The sequence below is a fragment of the Gambusia affinis genome, linkage group LG09, assembly GCF_019740435.1.
Source record: "Gambusia affinis linkage group LG09, SWU_Gaff_1.0, whole genome shotgun sequence".
NCBI lineage: Eukaryota > Metazoa > Chordata > Actinopteri > Cyprinodontiformes > Poeciliidae > Gambusia > Gambusia affinis.
In genome coordinates this window covers 15,267,765-15,285,504 of record NC_057876.1, presented here as the reverse complement: position 1 = coordinate 15,285,504, position 17,740 = coordinate 15,267,765, and the positions used below count along the sequence as shown (strand labels likewise).

Genomic DNA, 17,740 nt, shown 5'->3' with positions numbered 1-17,740 from the left:
GTTGTGTCTGTGCCCTAATTCTATTATAAAAGTGAGGTGTAACAGAGAGAAAGGTGTGTATAAATGTGTATGTGAATTTTGCCCAAAATAATAATAATAGTGTGTATGTGTTTGTAATAAGATTTTTGATTCGTGTGTTTGGAGCCACCTAGTGGTGTGATGAGTGACTGCACGCAACGGGCCCTTGAGGTGCTCTCACGGCTTCTCCCACCAGAATTCTGAGGAACGCTGGTGGATCATATTTTTCTAGTTCAACAATTAACGAAATACTGAAAGATCATTTAATATTTACGAATATGATTAATAAAGTTTTCTTGTGGTTGGACTGGAAAAATATGACCCTATGAGTGAGAGCTGCACCAGTTGGTGTTTGTGGCTGACCACTCGGTCACCACACTAACTGTGTCTTTTGTTTATCAGCTGTTGGACCACTTGCGTGCAGTCACATTGTGAGAGTTTCATTTTATATCGCACTAGGTGACAACAACCAAGCAAGGCTACACTGGTGCTGTGAAAAACGAGAAGGGTTACAGAGGCAAGAAAGTGGGTTATGATTAGATGTGAATATTCTGTGTTGATTCAAAAATTGGCATTTCTAATTTTGTACAGCAAAAAGAGTGAGCATATCAAAAATGTACAAAAGTATAAAAGAGAAATGCTAGTTTAAAAACTCTGCATTTTAAAGTTTCCAACTAACAAAATTAAAAGAAAGCAGTCGCATGAATATATATTTTACACATGTTGAATTTTAAATTCTCAGTCTAAATTTCCGCATATGTTTTATGTTAGATCTTGGATAGGATAGGAAGTAATTATCATACTATTTTTTTATTTTGTGTTATATGTTTAATGATAAGGTAACATTTGTAGCTCTTTAGAGCTTATCTTTAGTTACGTAAAAAAAACATAGGAATTTTTCTTCAGGTTTGTAGCTCTGCAACGTGCCTAACCGGCTTTCTTTGGGTTGAAATGATGAATTACGATGTACATTGAATGCAGCAACGGATGGGTCTGCAGCGTAAGACGTCGCTTGACAACACATTAACCAATCACAACAAGGTACCGTATGGCTCCGTTAACTACAGAGACCAGAACTACGACGTCATTGCGATAGTCGGCGGGAAAAGTCCATTTAGGTTGTGGTCCCGTCACCTTCTATACGTTCGCTCCGTTTTAGTAACAAAAAGCCGTCTCCCAGGTGAGCCTAGGTTGAACTCATATGCGGCGTGTGTCCGCTTACTTTTTCTTGAATGCTTGTGGGGTTACTTTGTTAGCTATCAGGAATACGCTAATGCTAGGTCTCTTCTTCCTATGCCACGTCGCTAAGGCGTGTCGGATTGTCAGCATGTTAAGTTTATCTTGTAGCATTGCGGTAGTATTGATATGAGGCGTTTACGAGTCGAGGGAAACTAACGGAGTAAATCACGAAATGCTTTACATCCTTGTCGGTTATTGTGAGGGGAAAATGGCGGATGAGGACATCACTTCCTCATTAGCTTGGCAAAGTAACCAATGGCTCCTACTTGTTGCTGCTGTTATAATAGTACCCGATTTCTGATCAGAAGCCTCTCACATGACCAGTCAACAGGGATTGTTGACTGGTCATGTGTGTTCCTCACCACGTGAGTCTGGTGCCTCTCATTAAGATCTTTATCTGTAGACTTTGTATTAGTTTTAGGTCTGCTTTTAGTTACTAAAATAATAATAATAAAATAGACCAATGCACATATCCAGCCTACTTTAGACTATGAAAATGTATTTATAATAACACATGCTAAGGTGAAATTAAAAGTTTTAAAAGCGAAAAACTTTATTAATAGCATATTATCTTAGAAAAATTATATGATCATAACTTTGTAGCACTGACAACGACCTACAGGATTTGTTTGCTAATTTACTCAATGGGGTGCCCAAAGTCGGTCCTCGAGGGCCGACATCCTGCATGTTTTAGTTCTCTCCCTGGTTTAACGCACCTGGATCAAATTATGGCTCGTTAGAAGGCCTAAGAACACTGACATGCTGAAAAGGTTGTTGGTGCCAGAACTAAAACATGCAGGATGCCCTCGAGGACCGACTTTGGACACCCCAGATTCACATTCTCTAAAGGTCATGAAATAACAGCAAAGTCTAAGTTGTTTATTAAAAATTAAATTAATATTTCTCTTAAATTTGGAAAACAAACTTCTTTAAAACTAAATATGTGGATTCAGTATTGTGTGTGAAATTGGAAATTACCTTTATGATAAATTAAACCTTTTGTAAAATGGCATCTTCCTGTACTTAATCCTGTTACATGGAGCTAAAAGCATAAAATTACAACTTTTTTGTTGGCATGCAAAGCGTGATTTTTATCATAGATGGAATTCAGTAGCATGTAAATACTACAATATTACAATGTACATATATGTGAACTATTTGTCACATTCAACCGAAGCATTTCATGTTGTTGACTTTATAAGTCATGATAGGTTTTTAAAAATAAATCATGAATTGTGTGTTTTGTTGACTTCTGTAATCTGATCACTTTTCTCTGTGTTTAAGGATTTTCGCAACGTCTCACGCGCTCTGAAGGCCGCTGTTGGTCACCTTCCATCATGTCTGACACTCTGATGCGAGGCGTCCGGGTCCAGCTGACCACAACGATGGACTCCGTCTTGAGGATGGCCGTGTTCGAAGTCATGAGGATCTTTGAAAGCGCACTGTATAACCATAAAATGGAGATGGCACACAAGGGAGAAGAGATTGCTCAGCTCAAAATAAAACTACAAGCTGCAGAGCTAAAGCTTAAAGACTTTGAGATGAACAGTCAGAGAAGAGCAGAGACGACTGAAACCCAATCAAAGCCAGAAGTTGTTCCAGTTACCCCAGTTACCACAGTTGCCCCAGAACAGCCTGTCACAGTTCCTGAGATTGATGTTGAAGGTATAGTGGGTTGTTTATTTGATTTCAAGCAATATGCTGCTGTATTAGAAAGCTGTATAAGGAACATAACTCCACATCTTCAGTTCTATTTAGTAATCTTGAGTATTTACTACTGTGGGGTTAAACATGTTTAGTGTGTCTGCTTATGCGCAGTGCCCGATGACTGGTGTGCTCCACTGGGCTGTGATACATCGAACAAACAAGAGGAGGGTTGTCCCAGCGTAAGACTGCGGCAGTTTTCCATTCGTCTGTTTCCTGTTGCTGTTGTTAAGCACGAGGTGTGTAGATGGGTCTAGGAATGGTTATTCAATAACACAAACTGCGTGGGGTGAGCGATCAGATCTGTAACCTGCCATATGAGCTAATTGTTATGGTGCCACATCTCACAGTGGGCTTGTTGCTTAACAGGCCGCTGGTTGATCTTTCAGTGTGACCTCGGGACATATTCCTGTCAGACAACTAAACTAATGCTGAAATCCAGAAGTCAAGTAGAAGTGAAAACCAGTGAGCCCAGGACGGATGTTGGTGCCAGATCTGAACACGCTGAGACTTAATCTGATTGTTTGATCCTTGTTAAGCCTTTCATTTTCTTCACTCTTTTTCTTTTGAGATACCTTTTAGAGATGTGACTTATATATGTTTTTCTTTTTCTATTTTTAGGAGGACAACCATGTCGTCAGCCTCCAGAAATCTCCAGTCGGCAGGAGGTCAAAAAGAAGTAAGTTGAATTATGGAGCATTTTGACCATTCTCTGATGCCTTCAGGACGATTTGCGTTTATTTTTAGCTCTTTTATAGACATTTTCATAAAAATGTTAGGGTTTCTCTAAAAGGTTAAAAAGCAAGGTGTTTCCAGTTTTGCATAAATATGGAAAAACCTTCAAACAGACAAAAATCTAAGATTCTATAGACTCATGGATGTAATGGTTCCCATTATGTCACATTTTGATGAATCAGCCTTCTGAAAGTAAATTATTGTAAATGTTTATATGTTAACATTTTCCTGTTTCTCACATCATTGTCAAATTTATTTGCACCCTTTTTTTGCTTTGTTGTTGCTAAACGCCTTTGTCTCACAACACATGACATTCTCCATTTGTCTGCCTGTTCCTCCCAGTCTCTGCCATGAATGAAAAGCCAAGCCCGAGCCAAGACGAAAGTAAACCAGTTGGTAATGGAGCAGCTCGGCACCGGAAAATAAGAGGCGACATCAACAAATTACTCCAAGGTCTCAGCAAGGACTTCTGTAACGTCACCGGTTTGGACCGGCTTCGGAAAAGACAAATGAGCGAGGAAACATTTACAGATGACGACAAAAAAGAGAAGAAAGCCGAAGAAGATTCATCAAAGCACAAAGAGAAAGATCAGAGCAAATATAAATACACTTGTGAGACTTGCTACAAGGTGTTCAACACTAAACAAGGCCTGGGTGAACATGTCCGTTCCCGGAGGAAGTGCAAAGGCTGCCTGAGGGCCCTCTGCGTCCAAAGTGATGTGAAATACCATAAGAGAGTTTGTGCAGAGTACAAGAAGTGGATAAAAGAAAAACGCAGACTACAAGAGAAGAAGACTCCCGTAAAAAGAAAAACAGTCAACTCCAGCAAAACAGAGGTGATTGGGAAGAAGGAAATCACACAGTCTTCTGCTAAAAAAAAAAAATCCTCCACCCGAAACTTCTCCTGCAAACATTGCAGCTACAAGACAAACTCCAGAAAAAAATTTAGGCGGCACAAAATGTGTCTTAGTGAGAAGATGCAAACTTCGTCCATATGTCTAGAGAGGCTTGATGAGAAGAAGGAATTTGATGTAGACAAGAAAAAACACCAAAGTCTCGTGCAGGACGGCAACCAAAATGGAGACCTTGGATGGACTGAGCCCTTAGAAGATGTCAATGAAGACGGAGGATTAAAACACGCCGAGAAAATGCAAGAATGAAGGTGATAAGTGACGTACATTTTGTTTTATACCAGCCTGAGTGCATAAGAAGAAGGACAGGAAGACTGCAACAGGATAGCTGCTGTCCTCGGACATTATTTCACAGAAGGCCGTAATTTACACCCACCATGTTTTGTTTGTTTTACTTCAGAAATGGAAAAAAACAGCTCTAAGTATTGCATTTCTTAAAACCATTTCAGTCAAAACAAGATGCCAAAGTAGCTTTGTTTTTTTTTCTCAAATCACAGGTAAAAGGGTACAAGACGACACAGGTTTTGTCCTCCAAAAGCAGTCTTCTGCTAAGACGTTGAGTAGTCACCTCAATGTTTTGTTTTCTCTGACTAAAATTAGACTGATGAAGGCAGATGTATCCTCAGAAAGTGAAAACTCTTTGCCAAAAATTAGCTTTTTTTTCTGTTTGCTTGTTTTTTCCCTAAATAGGAAGCTCCAGTCTAAGTATTTGTTTGCATTTAATACATCTTTGGTACTTTACAACTGTATTATTTGATGTTCTTGAATGCTGGATCATCACACAGAGCTCTCTGGTGTCGATTACATTGGTTGAATAGATTTTATGTAATTTTAAAAAATTGGTTTACTCTACAGGAATTATTTCAGCTTAGCGGGTTTTTTTTTGATAAATGTATTACCTTGAATTTATTTATTTCTTTGTTGATGTGTTTTAAACTGGCTTTATTTGTTACAGCACAATTTCTGTGCTGGAAGTTGTTGGCTTAATTTGATTTAAACCCAATTTTAATAAAACTTACAATTGTGTTTAGTTTTTGTTGATTTTTAACATTTAAGAATTATTTTTTTCAACTACACATATTTAGAATTTGACAGTAAAAATTTACCTTTATTTAGTGGAGACTTACAATGCTTCCTGGTGTCCCTTTATTTGATTCTTAATTCATACTGGAGTTCTGAAATAAAGCAGAATTTGTAGTTTTTCACTGCTAATGTTTTGGTTTTTTTCCCCTTAAAGGCTGGCTTGTTCTTCCCCATAGAATTAATATGAATATATATATATATATATATATTTGAAATCTAAAAGTGTTGAATTAATCTTTTAGTTGACGATTAAGAGATTGAGCTGTGTTGCACATGCCTTACCTGCACGTCTGCAGGACGTGATTTCTCATCTGTTATCGCGAGATTTGCTACATCTTTTCACAGGTGTCGAGCTGCTTCATAAATCGTGCGATTTTTTTCTTGAAAGTGAGGCTGCTACATTTATTTTATTCTAGGCAACAGAAAGTCACTGACCAGTAAATTACAACAGGATTGTCTATTAATCTGTTTTTCGTTTTTAACGTAGTATTTAGACATTAAACGCAAGTGCTAGCTTAAAGGATGCATTGCTAGCGTCGTCGGGTCGTTGTTTACATGTTATTCGGAGATAACGAGAAAGCGAAGCAGGGATTTTCATGTCTCTTTTTAAAGGGGCTTTACTAAATCACGGTCGAAAATTGCCAACTCTTTAGAAGGCTCTTGCCGTAAACTCCCATTTGTATACTGACAGTATCTCAGGCAGCATGTGGTGTTGTTTTCTGGAAGCTCCCAGCGGTGTGTCGGTCAGTCTCGGACATTAAGACGGGTTTAATCATATCAAAAGGAGCATGGAGTCTGTGAGGAGCGCTTTTCACGCTCAGCTGGCCACCATCATGGACTCTCTGCTTGCTGCCGCCGTGTGCGAGATCGCCAAGATCTTCGAGAGCAGCTTGTGTGAACAGCAGGCGGAGCTGGCGCAGAAAGCCGATGAGATATCCGTGCTCCGCTGCAGGCTGGAGAAGGTGGAGAGGAGGCACAAAGCTAAGGGTGGAGGCACCGAGGAGGGAGAGCCGTCATCAGGAGACAGAGAGGGCAGCCTGAGGCAACAGATCCCGACAGGATCAGGTATTACAATAGACCTAGAAATAAAACCACAGCCTAAAGTTATCTTTAAGCAGTTCAAATAATGTAACTTATATAAATTATAATTGATCTTGTTTTAAAATTATTGCTGGCAAACTTCAGGGGACATGTTTCCTAACCCAGACTGTGTAACACTGAGTGGACTAGTCCAGTGGTGTCCCACTCCAGTCCTCAAGAGCTGCAGTCCAGCGCGTTTTAGATGTTTTCTTGGTACCGAATTAATGTTTCATTATTAAGCTGCTGCAAAACTTGATGACAAGCCGAGGGCTTAATTTGGCCATGATTTGAACTGTGTTGCATGCAGAACATTGGCTTGATAACTTGAGTTGGACAACCCTGTACTGGGGTAAAGGGTCGATGTCGAAAGGAGTGATATTCTGCATAGAAAGCATTCAGAAATACTCATAATTCATTCTGTTTTTAGTTAGTACCCTACAGCACAGTAAAAAAAAAAAAATACTTATAACATTACAAGAACTGTAGCTCTTAATATATTATGTTATTCCTGATAAGAATACTTGTTTTTCATTTTTTTGTATATTTTGTTGAATTTTTTAAAAAAATACAACACAAATGTATTAGTTTGTACTATATTAATATTAGTATGGTCTTAGTTGTGCTCTCCTGTACAACTAAGACCAGAGTTTGCACTAATCTGTTCTCTTTGCATAGCACTGAGTGTGGGGAAGGATCCATGTCCATCGGAAGCAGAGGAAGTACTCTGCATGCCGAAGGAAGAGGTTCCAGGTCAGGAAGGAGCTGCCATAAAGCATGAGGTGAGATGTTTTGATTCTTCTCAGTGACCCACATAGTATACCCAGTGATTTTGCTAAAATATGTCTTGGCTACTACAAATTTACCCATTCATATCTAGTTCTTGTTAAGTATTGAGGTCCTTATATATGTCTTTTACCTCTTTTTATGAACAGCATCTTAGATTGCGGCCTGCTGCAGTCCAATCCCCAAATGGAAATCTGGGCATTTCCCATCCTGACCACTGCTCTCCCAAGTCTGAATCCAGTCTACTTCCAGCAGGTGAGTGGTTACCTGGACTGAACGCCACTCGAGGTGCTGTGTCAGGTCTGGACCAGCTGCAGGCAGACGGCACTGACTGCTCTGCTGCAGCTAGCATCGGCAACGGCGCGTCTTCCTTCCCGCGCGGTTTTAGATCAGACGAGACCAGCAGCGAAGGTGACAACGCCTCGTTTGCTTATCTGGACCAGGAGTCCGAGAACCAGAACTCGGATCAGGGTCCGGGAGAAAAGGAGGCTCAGACAGATCTCACTCCAGCCTCCTCTGGTGAATCCTGGCGAACAAGAGATGACAGAGGTGCAAGAGGCCACATCAGTCACACACGGCGAGTCACTAATTTTACTACCAGAGATCCTCTGCGACCGCAGTCCAACTCCCAGCTGCTCGCAGCACGTCAGACCAACACTCACAGTCATCCTGTAACTCCCAGTGGAGGCAGCGGACGCCCTTACTCCTGCCCCTACTGCACCAAGTGTTTCACCTACCCTTCCCATCAGCGCAGGCACCTTCTACGGCACACCGGGGTCAGACTTCATCCCTGTCAGTTCTGTGACAAGAGCTTCCTCACTCCGTCGGAGCTCACCGTTCACACTCGCACGCATACGGGGGAGCGTCCCTTCGGCTGCGCTCAGTGCGGTAAACGCTTCGCCCGCAGCGGCAACCTGAGAGCCCACCAGCGAGACGTTCACATGGGAAAGAGGCCCTTTGCTTGTGTCGAGTGTGGAAAAAGATTTGCCCACAGAGGAAACCTGAGGGTGCACAATCACAGAGTCCATCAGGGGGATCCGTACTACTCTGACGGTCAACCGGAGCCTGACATTGGCCAGAGTGCTATTTAAAAGCAACACAAGTAGGACAAATACCTACATTGAGTTACCTTGGCAGCAGTTTGGAACAATTGAAGCTTTTTGGTCTTATTCGTGCTTCTATATTTTTTTATGTAGATGATTATGTCTAATTCTGAGTCAGTCTGTTTTAAGTCAAATAGCTTTTTGTTCAGTGTAATTGATCTGAATGAATGATTATAATAATCTGAACATAACTGTGGAAGTAAAACAAGCAAAATGTGACTATATTGCTGTTTCTTTACCTTTTCAAAGTTGTCCATTTCTGAACACACTCTTCATTTAAACTGACGAAGCTGTCAAATAATGTTTTATATATGCTACAGCTGCATCTGAAAAATTAAAATGTCATCAAAATTGCATTTAGTACAGGTACATTCAAATGTTATATAGACTTATAACACAAAGACTGATATAGTTCCAACATCATTTTCTGTTAGATTTCATTATTTTGGCTTACTACACAAAAGGATTATGGAAATTCTGAGATCAAAATCAGAACTCCTTTTTTAAAAATTTTTTTAGTGGCATTAATTTCCTTCCATAGCTTGTGGCTAATAAAAACCCAAAATTAACTTCCTCAAAAAATCAGACGATTAAGAGATCAATAAATCCGCCAATATCCAAACATATCAGTGGAAAGTTAGGTGAAAGGAAAAAGTATGGTAGAAAAAGGTGCGCATATATTGGAAAGAAATCATATATATGACTCATGAATCTTGAGTCATATGTAATACATACTTAATGTAATTAAGTATTCAGATGAACTAGAACTTGTCTGTCTTGCCTCGATGGATGAATATACAGAGTTGTGCAGTAAAGGACGTTAGTTCAGCATGTAGTTAAAAGTGATGCCACACAATATTTTCTGTTTTATGAACATCTTGTATGAAACTGGTAGAAAACGCTAAAATTATTTTAAAAAATTCCATTAAGTAGTGGAAATAGGAATAACAACTAGGAAGAATATGACATAAACAAACAACTGGTCCTCCTTTGCACTCTTATCTTTTATAGCAATTTAATCCCTTTAGAGCATTACATTTCAGAAATGTTAAACATTGTTGTGTTGTTTATGCTATCTTAAATATTACTGTAAATGTAATTGCTCTTTGTGAGTGCTTACCTGGGATTGAATGTAGTCTTATTTTTCTTCTTCAATATTAAAGAAGATTAATACTGTTGAAATTTGCTTTTTTTTTTCTCCAAAATATCTAATTTCCTCCAGTTGATTTCGGGTTAAAAATTTTGGCTCCTGGTTTTCATGTTTTTGCTACTGCTTGTTTACTTTATAGGTCTTTTATTTTAGTCTTCTGTGCTTTTTTCCCCTTTCTACTTTCTCCAATAATCGGACAGCAAAATTTTTTTTCAGTGTCTGTTTTCATAAACAAGCTTATTAGTAAAGTCAGAATTGTTCAGGATTTTCTCAACGGTACAAAAAATATTTTCATTACTTAAGCTGACTGAACAATATTTACTATAAGGGTTTTATTGTAGAACTGTGGTTTAAAAAGCAGATTGTTTGGCTGCTAAATGAAAGTATGTTTGTTCTTAGCTTGAAGCTTTTTTGGTCTCTTCAAAGCTAACTGTATGTACTACTTATCAAGTTTATTTATAATTTGACTTGGCTGTGAAATGCTTTATTGTGGTAAATGTAATATTAAAGAGGACATTTTTGTTTCCTTTAAAAAACAGTTAATCCTCTACATCCTGGCTTTTCATTGTGAAGAAATAAACACTTAAGTTTGTTGCACTGTTTTATGCCAGACACCAGGGGGCAGTGCAAATACAAGAAAGGTTTACAGAAATCTATGCTGACAGGTTCTGATGTTCTCAGCATGTTTTACCTTGTTTTGTCCTACATTTGTCACATCTTTTTCCCTGATGCATGCACGTGTGCCATCATGGTTCAGAAAAATCAAAATGTGAGTTAATTTTATACCTGCACAAAACCTAATTTATTAGAACATGATTTAGCTGTTTTCTTCTTTATGCATAAGTATGTAAAACTTGCAAAGTTTCTTCTGTTTCTTGTATTCATGTTTTGAAATAATTTTAAATCCTTCACACATGAGAGATGTCCAATAAACACATTATTTTTATTAGTCTTTGAGTGCCTTCTGATGTTAGGATTTCCATGAAAAATACATTTATTCTAGTTGTAATTCAAGAAAATATGGTTAAAAAAACCCCAAACAAAATTAGCCACGAAAATGGGATTTAGATGAAGTGATCAAAATATGTTGGATTCCACTTTTTTTTATCAACTTTTAGCTCTTATTGTCTAGAAGACCTCAGTTTTTGTAGCATTGACTTGGTGTATGTTTTTTTTCCTTCTTCATAGACCTAAACATGCACTGAGCACGTGGGCTGATGGGATATTTGTCCCCGTCTCTCCCTCTCGTCTTTCACACACTGCAGAGGGAGGTCTGGCCCAGGCTCTGAGCTTGTACTCCCCGAGCTGCTGAGTCCATGGATTGCTCACCGAAACACAACATGCAGTGACCTCCCCTCCCCCTTAAAGGTCACCTGTGTTTGTGTGCAGGTCTCTCTCTGCTTCAGTCAGAAAGACTGGAAATATATTAAGAACACAGAGCCGGAAGAGGCTGTGTGACACGACAAAGAGATTCGAACATTAATGTCAGCGTGCCTCACTTGAAAGGCTTAACATTTATAAATCTGACTCAGATAAAGGTTTGCTGTCTGCTGCTGTTGTGGGCGGATTGAATCCTCACTGGATAAAACTGGAGGTTCTTACAGACCTTTAAAATGCACGCATAAACACACACACACACACACACTTTCGGTGCTGTATTTATGTGCTATTTGAAAGCATGAGGCCAGATAAAGGTATTAATCTGTGCACGGATTTGAGTCTCGAAATGTTTTGTGATTGTATTCAGATAGCATCCATTCCATGCAGTATTTATTTTTGTTTATATTTAGTTGTGTGTGATCGTAAATCTGTTCAAATCAGCTTTGCCGTAAGAGGAAAAGGGCAACAAATATCCGTGGGCCAAGCTGGCCTGCCAGATGTAGGATTGCTTTATAAGATTTACAAACCAATTGAAGCTCCAAATGGAGAGAAATCTGCAAAGCCTTGAAAAGGTTTATCTTCATAAAATAGCTAAAATTTTGATCAGACTAAATTACACACAGCTGGAATATTTTGCATTGGATTTTATTTTGGGGTACTAGAGGAAGGGACGTGAATACAAAAGCACATTATGCTTTTCAGCTTTTTATTTGTAAAACTGCACAAGGAACTAGGGTTGAATCGATTAATCGCAATGAATGGCAATGTTTGCCAACTAATTTAGTAATCATTAAATTATTAACTGGAGTATATAGACTAAAAACAGAAATTTTTCTGAAAACACTGCAAACTACAAAAGCAAATGGGTTTTGCATTTAAGATAAAAAACAAACTTGTACTAGTTCAAATTGTGTAAATAAAAAAAAATCCTATTAAGCATCTCTCGTTATCCAATAGTTGATCAATTTATGCAAAAATAATGATTTATAAGTCAAACCTTCAATATTCTGATAAGTCCAGCAGAAAAAGTTGAGGTTTTCACATGTTGGTATGTTTTTTAAGCTGCAGATGCATCCTTTGCTACAAATGTTAGAGCATTCACTGAAAGAATGGAAAAGAAATTATTTAATTTTGCAAAATAAAATGTTTATTTTCTTATTTAAAAATTAATTGTTTATTGGCATCTTGTAAATGTATTTCTAATATCTTATATTAAAAGGTTTAGGTGGTTAAATAACAGCTCTCCTGAAGGTGCCAATTATTTTTTTTGACTAGTTGTCAGAATAATCAATAGAATAATCTATTCCTAAATAATCATTTAGTTGCAGCCGTAATAGAAACCAAGTATTCTTCCACACTATAATTATGCACTGCTTGTGTTTGTGTGTCACGTAAAAAAGCATAAAATACAGTGAAGATTGTGGTTATATTAAGGAAATGAATACTTGTGCAAGGCAGTATTTCTCTAAATGACCCTCGCACTGCATGTGTTTATCTTCCTCTGCAGGCTTCAGGTTTACTGCAACTTTCCAGCAGAAAATAACACGCTCCCCCTTCTCTCATTTCCCTGCTTTCAGCTAAAGTACTCACTCCATCACCCTATCATAATCTGCTGAGTCTGAAATGATCCCCCTGACACCCAGAGAACCCTCTAAACATGTCGTATGCATGTAACGTAGATTTTTCTCTCCAGGTCTTGATTTTTTCCCCCAGACACTTTATTGCCTTTTATCCATACAGTGGTTGCGGATAGATATCATTTTTTTCTGTGTAAACATGTGCGTGGGTTGAGGCTGTATGGGATTTAGAGCTGCCCAAATGTTGTTCATTATTATCCAGCCTGTTCCACCTCTCTCCAGGGTCTGTGGTTTCATGCAAGTTGCTATTAAAGTACCAACCCCCCCCCCCGGACCTTCTTAGGGGAATTACGGTCCTGTCTCCCGCTCAGGGCACTGGTTGATCCATCGTCTGCTGACTGTATTTAAGCTCTCCCTTAATGTGCTAATAGTGTCGAACTGCATGAAGGCTGCAGAGCTTTTGACTTCCGCCTCATAATGCTTTCAGCCTTTTTGGAAAGTGCAGATTTTATGGTTGCTGGGTTGTAAATATTGGTGATCATTCAGAAATTGTCAATGACTAAGTGCGATGATAAAGTTTCCTTTAACAGATTAAGCTGATTTGATGCACAGCTGATAGCAGAACCGATTGGCTTCATGGAGGCAGGTAGATTTTATATTTGTATCTGGTTGTATACTTAGTTGGCTGAGGGCAGAGTGGAAACATGTTATCCTCCTCCTTCAGACTTCCGAACGTGTGTGTGTGTGTGCATGAGATACGGTACGTTTGAGCCGGTGTTCTCCATAGGCTGCTTGCGGGTTGCTAAGAAACCATGCGTCTGCATGGAGAAGTGGGGGGTGGGACGGGAGAGAGGCAGCAGGTCAACAGAGGCAGACGCATGCGGTGCTGCGTCTGATTGGACGCAGCTTATTGCCTGTGATAAATGAGGGTGATCATTATCATGTTGACGAGTTGTAGGCCTGAATCATGATGGAGACTGCCATTCCGCCCTTTATGGAGCATTAAGTCAATTTATCTGGTTCAGCGACTGCCTGGCGTTCGCTCTGTGTTACACAAGGTGAGGATGTAGGAAGAGAAACTGATAAAACGTGGCTGAATCCACAAGATATAAATAGTGCTCTAGAAATATTACTGTATCTGGCAATGCTTAAGGTCATATGTGAGGCTGCTCACTTTTCATCTCCTTTTTATGAACAGATATACAAAAAAGATTTGCAAATAAATCTCTATAAACTTTGCACAAAGAAAGCGATTTCAATTCAGACTGGATGCCTGAAACCACAGCTACTTTGTAATACAGAGTCCTGGACAAACCTCATAAAATTGTTACTGTGAGTTTATCACATCTCAATGTGTCTATCTGTATTTGTTGTTTCTACAATAAAATGTAGGAGATAAAACAGAAAGGATTTATTTCTTCAGTCTTGACTTTTGTCGGAAAAACTGTTGATCAATTTCAGAACCACATATATCGCTGTGGTGGGGGAAAAAAAAATTACAGCTTCTTTAAACTAAATGTAAAACTCTCTCAGCTACATAGAGGTTAAAGTACAACAAATAAACAAAATATTGAAACCTATACAATACACCAATTAAATTCACGGTTGTAGTTTTTTGTTAATAATTACTTGCAGAATTATGTTTTTAGCAAAGATGATTAAACATAGTCAAAATCCTGATCCCGTGTTAGCATAAAGTGAAATAAATAACTTAACTAAAAATGTTTATATCAGGAGATTTTGGAGCAAAGTTTGGCCTCGAACAACTTGCCAATTTCTAAATTACATCCACAGTATAGCTCTGACTTTTTTTTTTTAAAGAGTATTTTGAACTCTACAACACTAAAATTTAAAACTCTTTAGAGAAATTAATACAATTAAATCTCATAACCCATAAAATGTAACCTTTAATATTTCTCTTCCTTTTTTGTAAAAGTAATTCAACACAACTAAAAGTTTGCTCCTTTATTCACCTGAAAGAAAAAAAAATGTTTGAGCAGTTATGTTTTCAGTTACATTTTTAGTGTGAATGTAATTTGTAATGTTTTTTGATTTCTTGGAGATTTTTCGTCTAAATGTCTACTGAAATAATTTTGACATCTAAGAAGGACAGTAGCTTTTAAAGTCCCATTTAATTTTAGTTTAGATTGAAGTTTAGATTCTCTGGACTTTAGTTGTTTGTTTAGATAAAATCTTCAAAATGAGAATAATGTATGAAATAAAAAAAAATAACACCTAAAGAAGAATGAGGAACTAAGCGATATATTTAATACTACTCTATGAATATATGTTTTAATACAAACTGGTGGTGTCTGGTCAGTCCAGGTTTTCAACATGTTCAGAGTATGACAGGAATAATCATTTCTGCCTCCTCGGCCACAGATTTGCGTTGGGCGTTCTTGTTAAATCTCACCACAGCCTTCCACCATCTGTCCCGAAGAAGCTGGTGTGAGGGCACAAAGGCAGGTCAGATGCGATGCAGAGCGAAGGGTCCAAGTCTGGGACGGGTTTGTGGGTGGTCACGCTTTCTGTCGCCATGGTAACAAAACGGACCGGGGCCAAGTGTTCACGCACGAACGACTCGGTCTCAGCAGGTGACAGACTGTAGCCACGCAGGAAGGCCCCGTCAGGGTCATGACGGGTTAACAAGGACAAGCTGACGAGGCTCTACTGTACAGTGAAGCTGCCACATAAACGGCCGATGATTGAGATTATGCTCTTAGAGGAATTGTTAAGTTGTCAAGGAGGAGTTAGAGTGACAACCTTAAACCATAGAGTTCTTGCTTTCAGCATGTGAATGTGTGTATGAATGGGTGAATGACTGCGCTGGGATCCAATCTTTGAGCAGGCACTAACATAAACGCCAATTAGGGACAAATTTGATCAATTAAATCAGAAAAAGAGAAAAAAAAAAACAAAAAACAGACAAAAATAGACAATTGAACGTAATAATTGTATAGGCCTCCAACTTTTCTGATGCGTCTACACTTGGTCTACCTTCCAGAAACACTTATTCAGAAGGATACATATATTTAAATATTTATATTTTTGAATAAGTAAAAAATTTATTAAAAATATTTATCAAAAACATTGTACAAGGAAAAAATATATTCATCACTGTTTTTTTTATTTTTACAAATAACACCTGGCATTCAATTATATATTACTTTGTTAGTATTGCCTTTTTGATTGTTTTTTTTTTAGCTGCAGTGCTGATTAGTGATATCCTACTTCATTATTCTTTTCAAAATAACTGAAGCATAAATAAAATCATCCTATAATGTTGCTTCACAGCAATGTAAATCTTAATGTCATCTCATAGTCATTTATAAGAAAATACAATATATTGTACATCAGCATTTCAGAAGAACAGTTAAACAACAACAACAAAAAAATACTTTTTAAATTGTTTTAAAAAGTAAAACAATTTAAAATTACATTAAATTAGAGATAATTTAACGTATTAAATTACCTCTACGTTGCCATAATTGAGATCTGATCTCAATTCCAGATAGTGGATGAACACAGTACAGTTAGATGTGGAGCTGTAGCATGTGGAACGTTGTGCGTGGTTGGTAAGTAGTCACTGGGGGAGATTAAGGCTGGCGGTCTTGGAGTAAGTCTGATAAACAGCACTTCTTGTTCCCTGGGAAGGAAGGCTAAAGCCTGGCGGCAGACAGCCAGCAGCAATGATGGCACCAACTGTCACTGGCAGCTCAAGCCTCTCTCTGTGTGTATGTGTGTTGTCTTTCAGTAAGTGGCTAATAATGATCCCATGAAGGAGAGAGGGGCAATATGGAGGAAGCATGTGTCTCGGCATTGATAACCGTGCTTTCACAGACTGACGTAAAACTTGAATTCTGATTGTAGGGCTGTTGGTGTTACAGCATAGAAAAAGTAAAAATAAATACTGATGAAGAAACTGTAAATAACTTGACAGAAAAGGTCTATATCTGCAACTGTTTGCTGTGATTAAAACAAGATAACTCATTGCTATTTCTTACCAGTAGATAATTTAGTATTAATACCCACAGTTGGACAAAATATGTCTTTCAAATTATTATTATATTTGAACATTTTGCTTGTCTCTGTAGGAGGATACATGTTGTCAAATATTGAGATCAAGCTTCTTTCAATTTTGTCTCTTTGGGTCTGTTTAAAAGAAAAAACAGCAAACTGAGCATAGGGCCTCCTGGCCAGCAGAGGGCGCACAAAAGTGCTTAGCTTTTCACACAAAATACGGATCTGAAAACTTTAGATTTCTAGTTACACATAATTTAAGCAACCCACATTTAGACAAACTTGAAAGGTCTAAATTTAGGAAGAGTTTGAAAAAACTGTCTATTATACTAGTTTTAGCGTAGAGAGTTTAACTTTCTTAAGTCAATTTTGCTAGTTCAGTCATGTCTCCTTGGGTCAGTGCTGCAATTATTTGACCTTTATTTCGTTTTGCAGAGGCTTTTGTGGGGTTAGTGTCCTTCATTCAACCGTAAAGGCACTGGAAGATGAACAGAGAGAGAAGGGGAATGCATGCAGCAAATAGTTGGGAACTGAACCGGGAACAGCTAGGTTGACAAATGTAGCCTCTGTGGAGGGTGCGCCTGCTCTACCACTGAGCTATGTGATGCCCGTTTGACCTTTATTTCAAATAAATTTCGCTACATAATGGACAGTTTTCCTTGTCAGCAATAAAGTGGCTCCTCCTTCATAACCCTACTGACTCAGAAATCCAGCACTCTGGACCAAATTCGTATTTCAGCGAAAGAGACTCACTGCCACAATTTGTTCACTTATTTAATAGATGTAATGAAGTAAATATTATGAATATGCTGTTTAATCTTCATACTCTTCTCATAACTATCCCTGCACGTTTCTCCATACAATGTGCTGAATGGTGTACGGTGGCGTCCACTTGATTCTCCCTGCCCAGGTATTTTGTTTGCTTGGAGGAGTCGGGATTTCAACTTGGCAATGCCC

General features: G+C 38.4%; 2 protein-coding genes across 6 annotated transcripts; both read left to right on the top strand.

The window, feature by feature from the left end:
- The first annotated feature begins 980 nt into the window (after positions 1-980).
- LOC122836648 lies at positions 981-5,812 on the top strand. Of its 5 annotated transcripts, none has more exons than XM_044126376.1 (5): positions 981-1,198; positions 2,572-2,922; positions 3,076-3,143; positions 3,583-3,640; positions 4,039-5,812. In XM_044126376.1, the coding sequence occupies exons 1-5, from the start codon at positions 994-996 to the stop codon at positions 4,854-4,856; spliced, it is 1,500 nt and encodes a 499-aa protein (XP_043982311.1). In that variant the 5' UTR covers positions 981-993; the 3' UTR covers positions 4,857-5,812. The 5 variants fall into 5 exon arrangements, with proteins under 5 accessions (XP_043982311.1, XP_043982309.1, XP_043982310.1 ...); XM_044126374.1 differs by having other exon boundaries at positions 3,076-3,200; XM_044126375.1 differs by having other exon boundaries at positions 2,542-2,922.
- A 191-nt stretch (positions 5,813-6,003) lies between these two features.
- On the top strand, positions 6,004-9,567 carry LOC122836650 (zinc finger and SCAN domain-containing protein 32-like). The gene is made up of 3 exons (XM_044126379.1): positions 6,004-6,755; positions 7,446-7,549; positions 7,703-9,567. The coding sequence occupies exons 1-3, from the start codon at positions 6,479-6,481 to the stop codon at positions 8,642-8,644; spliced, it is 1,323 nt and encodes a 440-aa protein (XP_043982314.1). The 5' UTR covers positions 6,004-6,478; the 3' UTR covers positions 8,645-9,567.
- Positions 9,568-17,740: the final 8,173 nt, after the last annotated feature.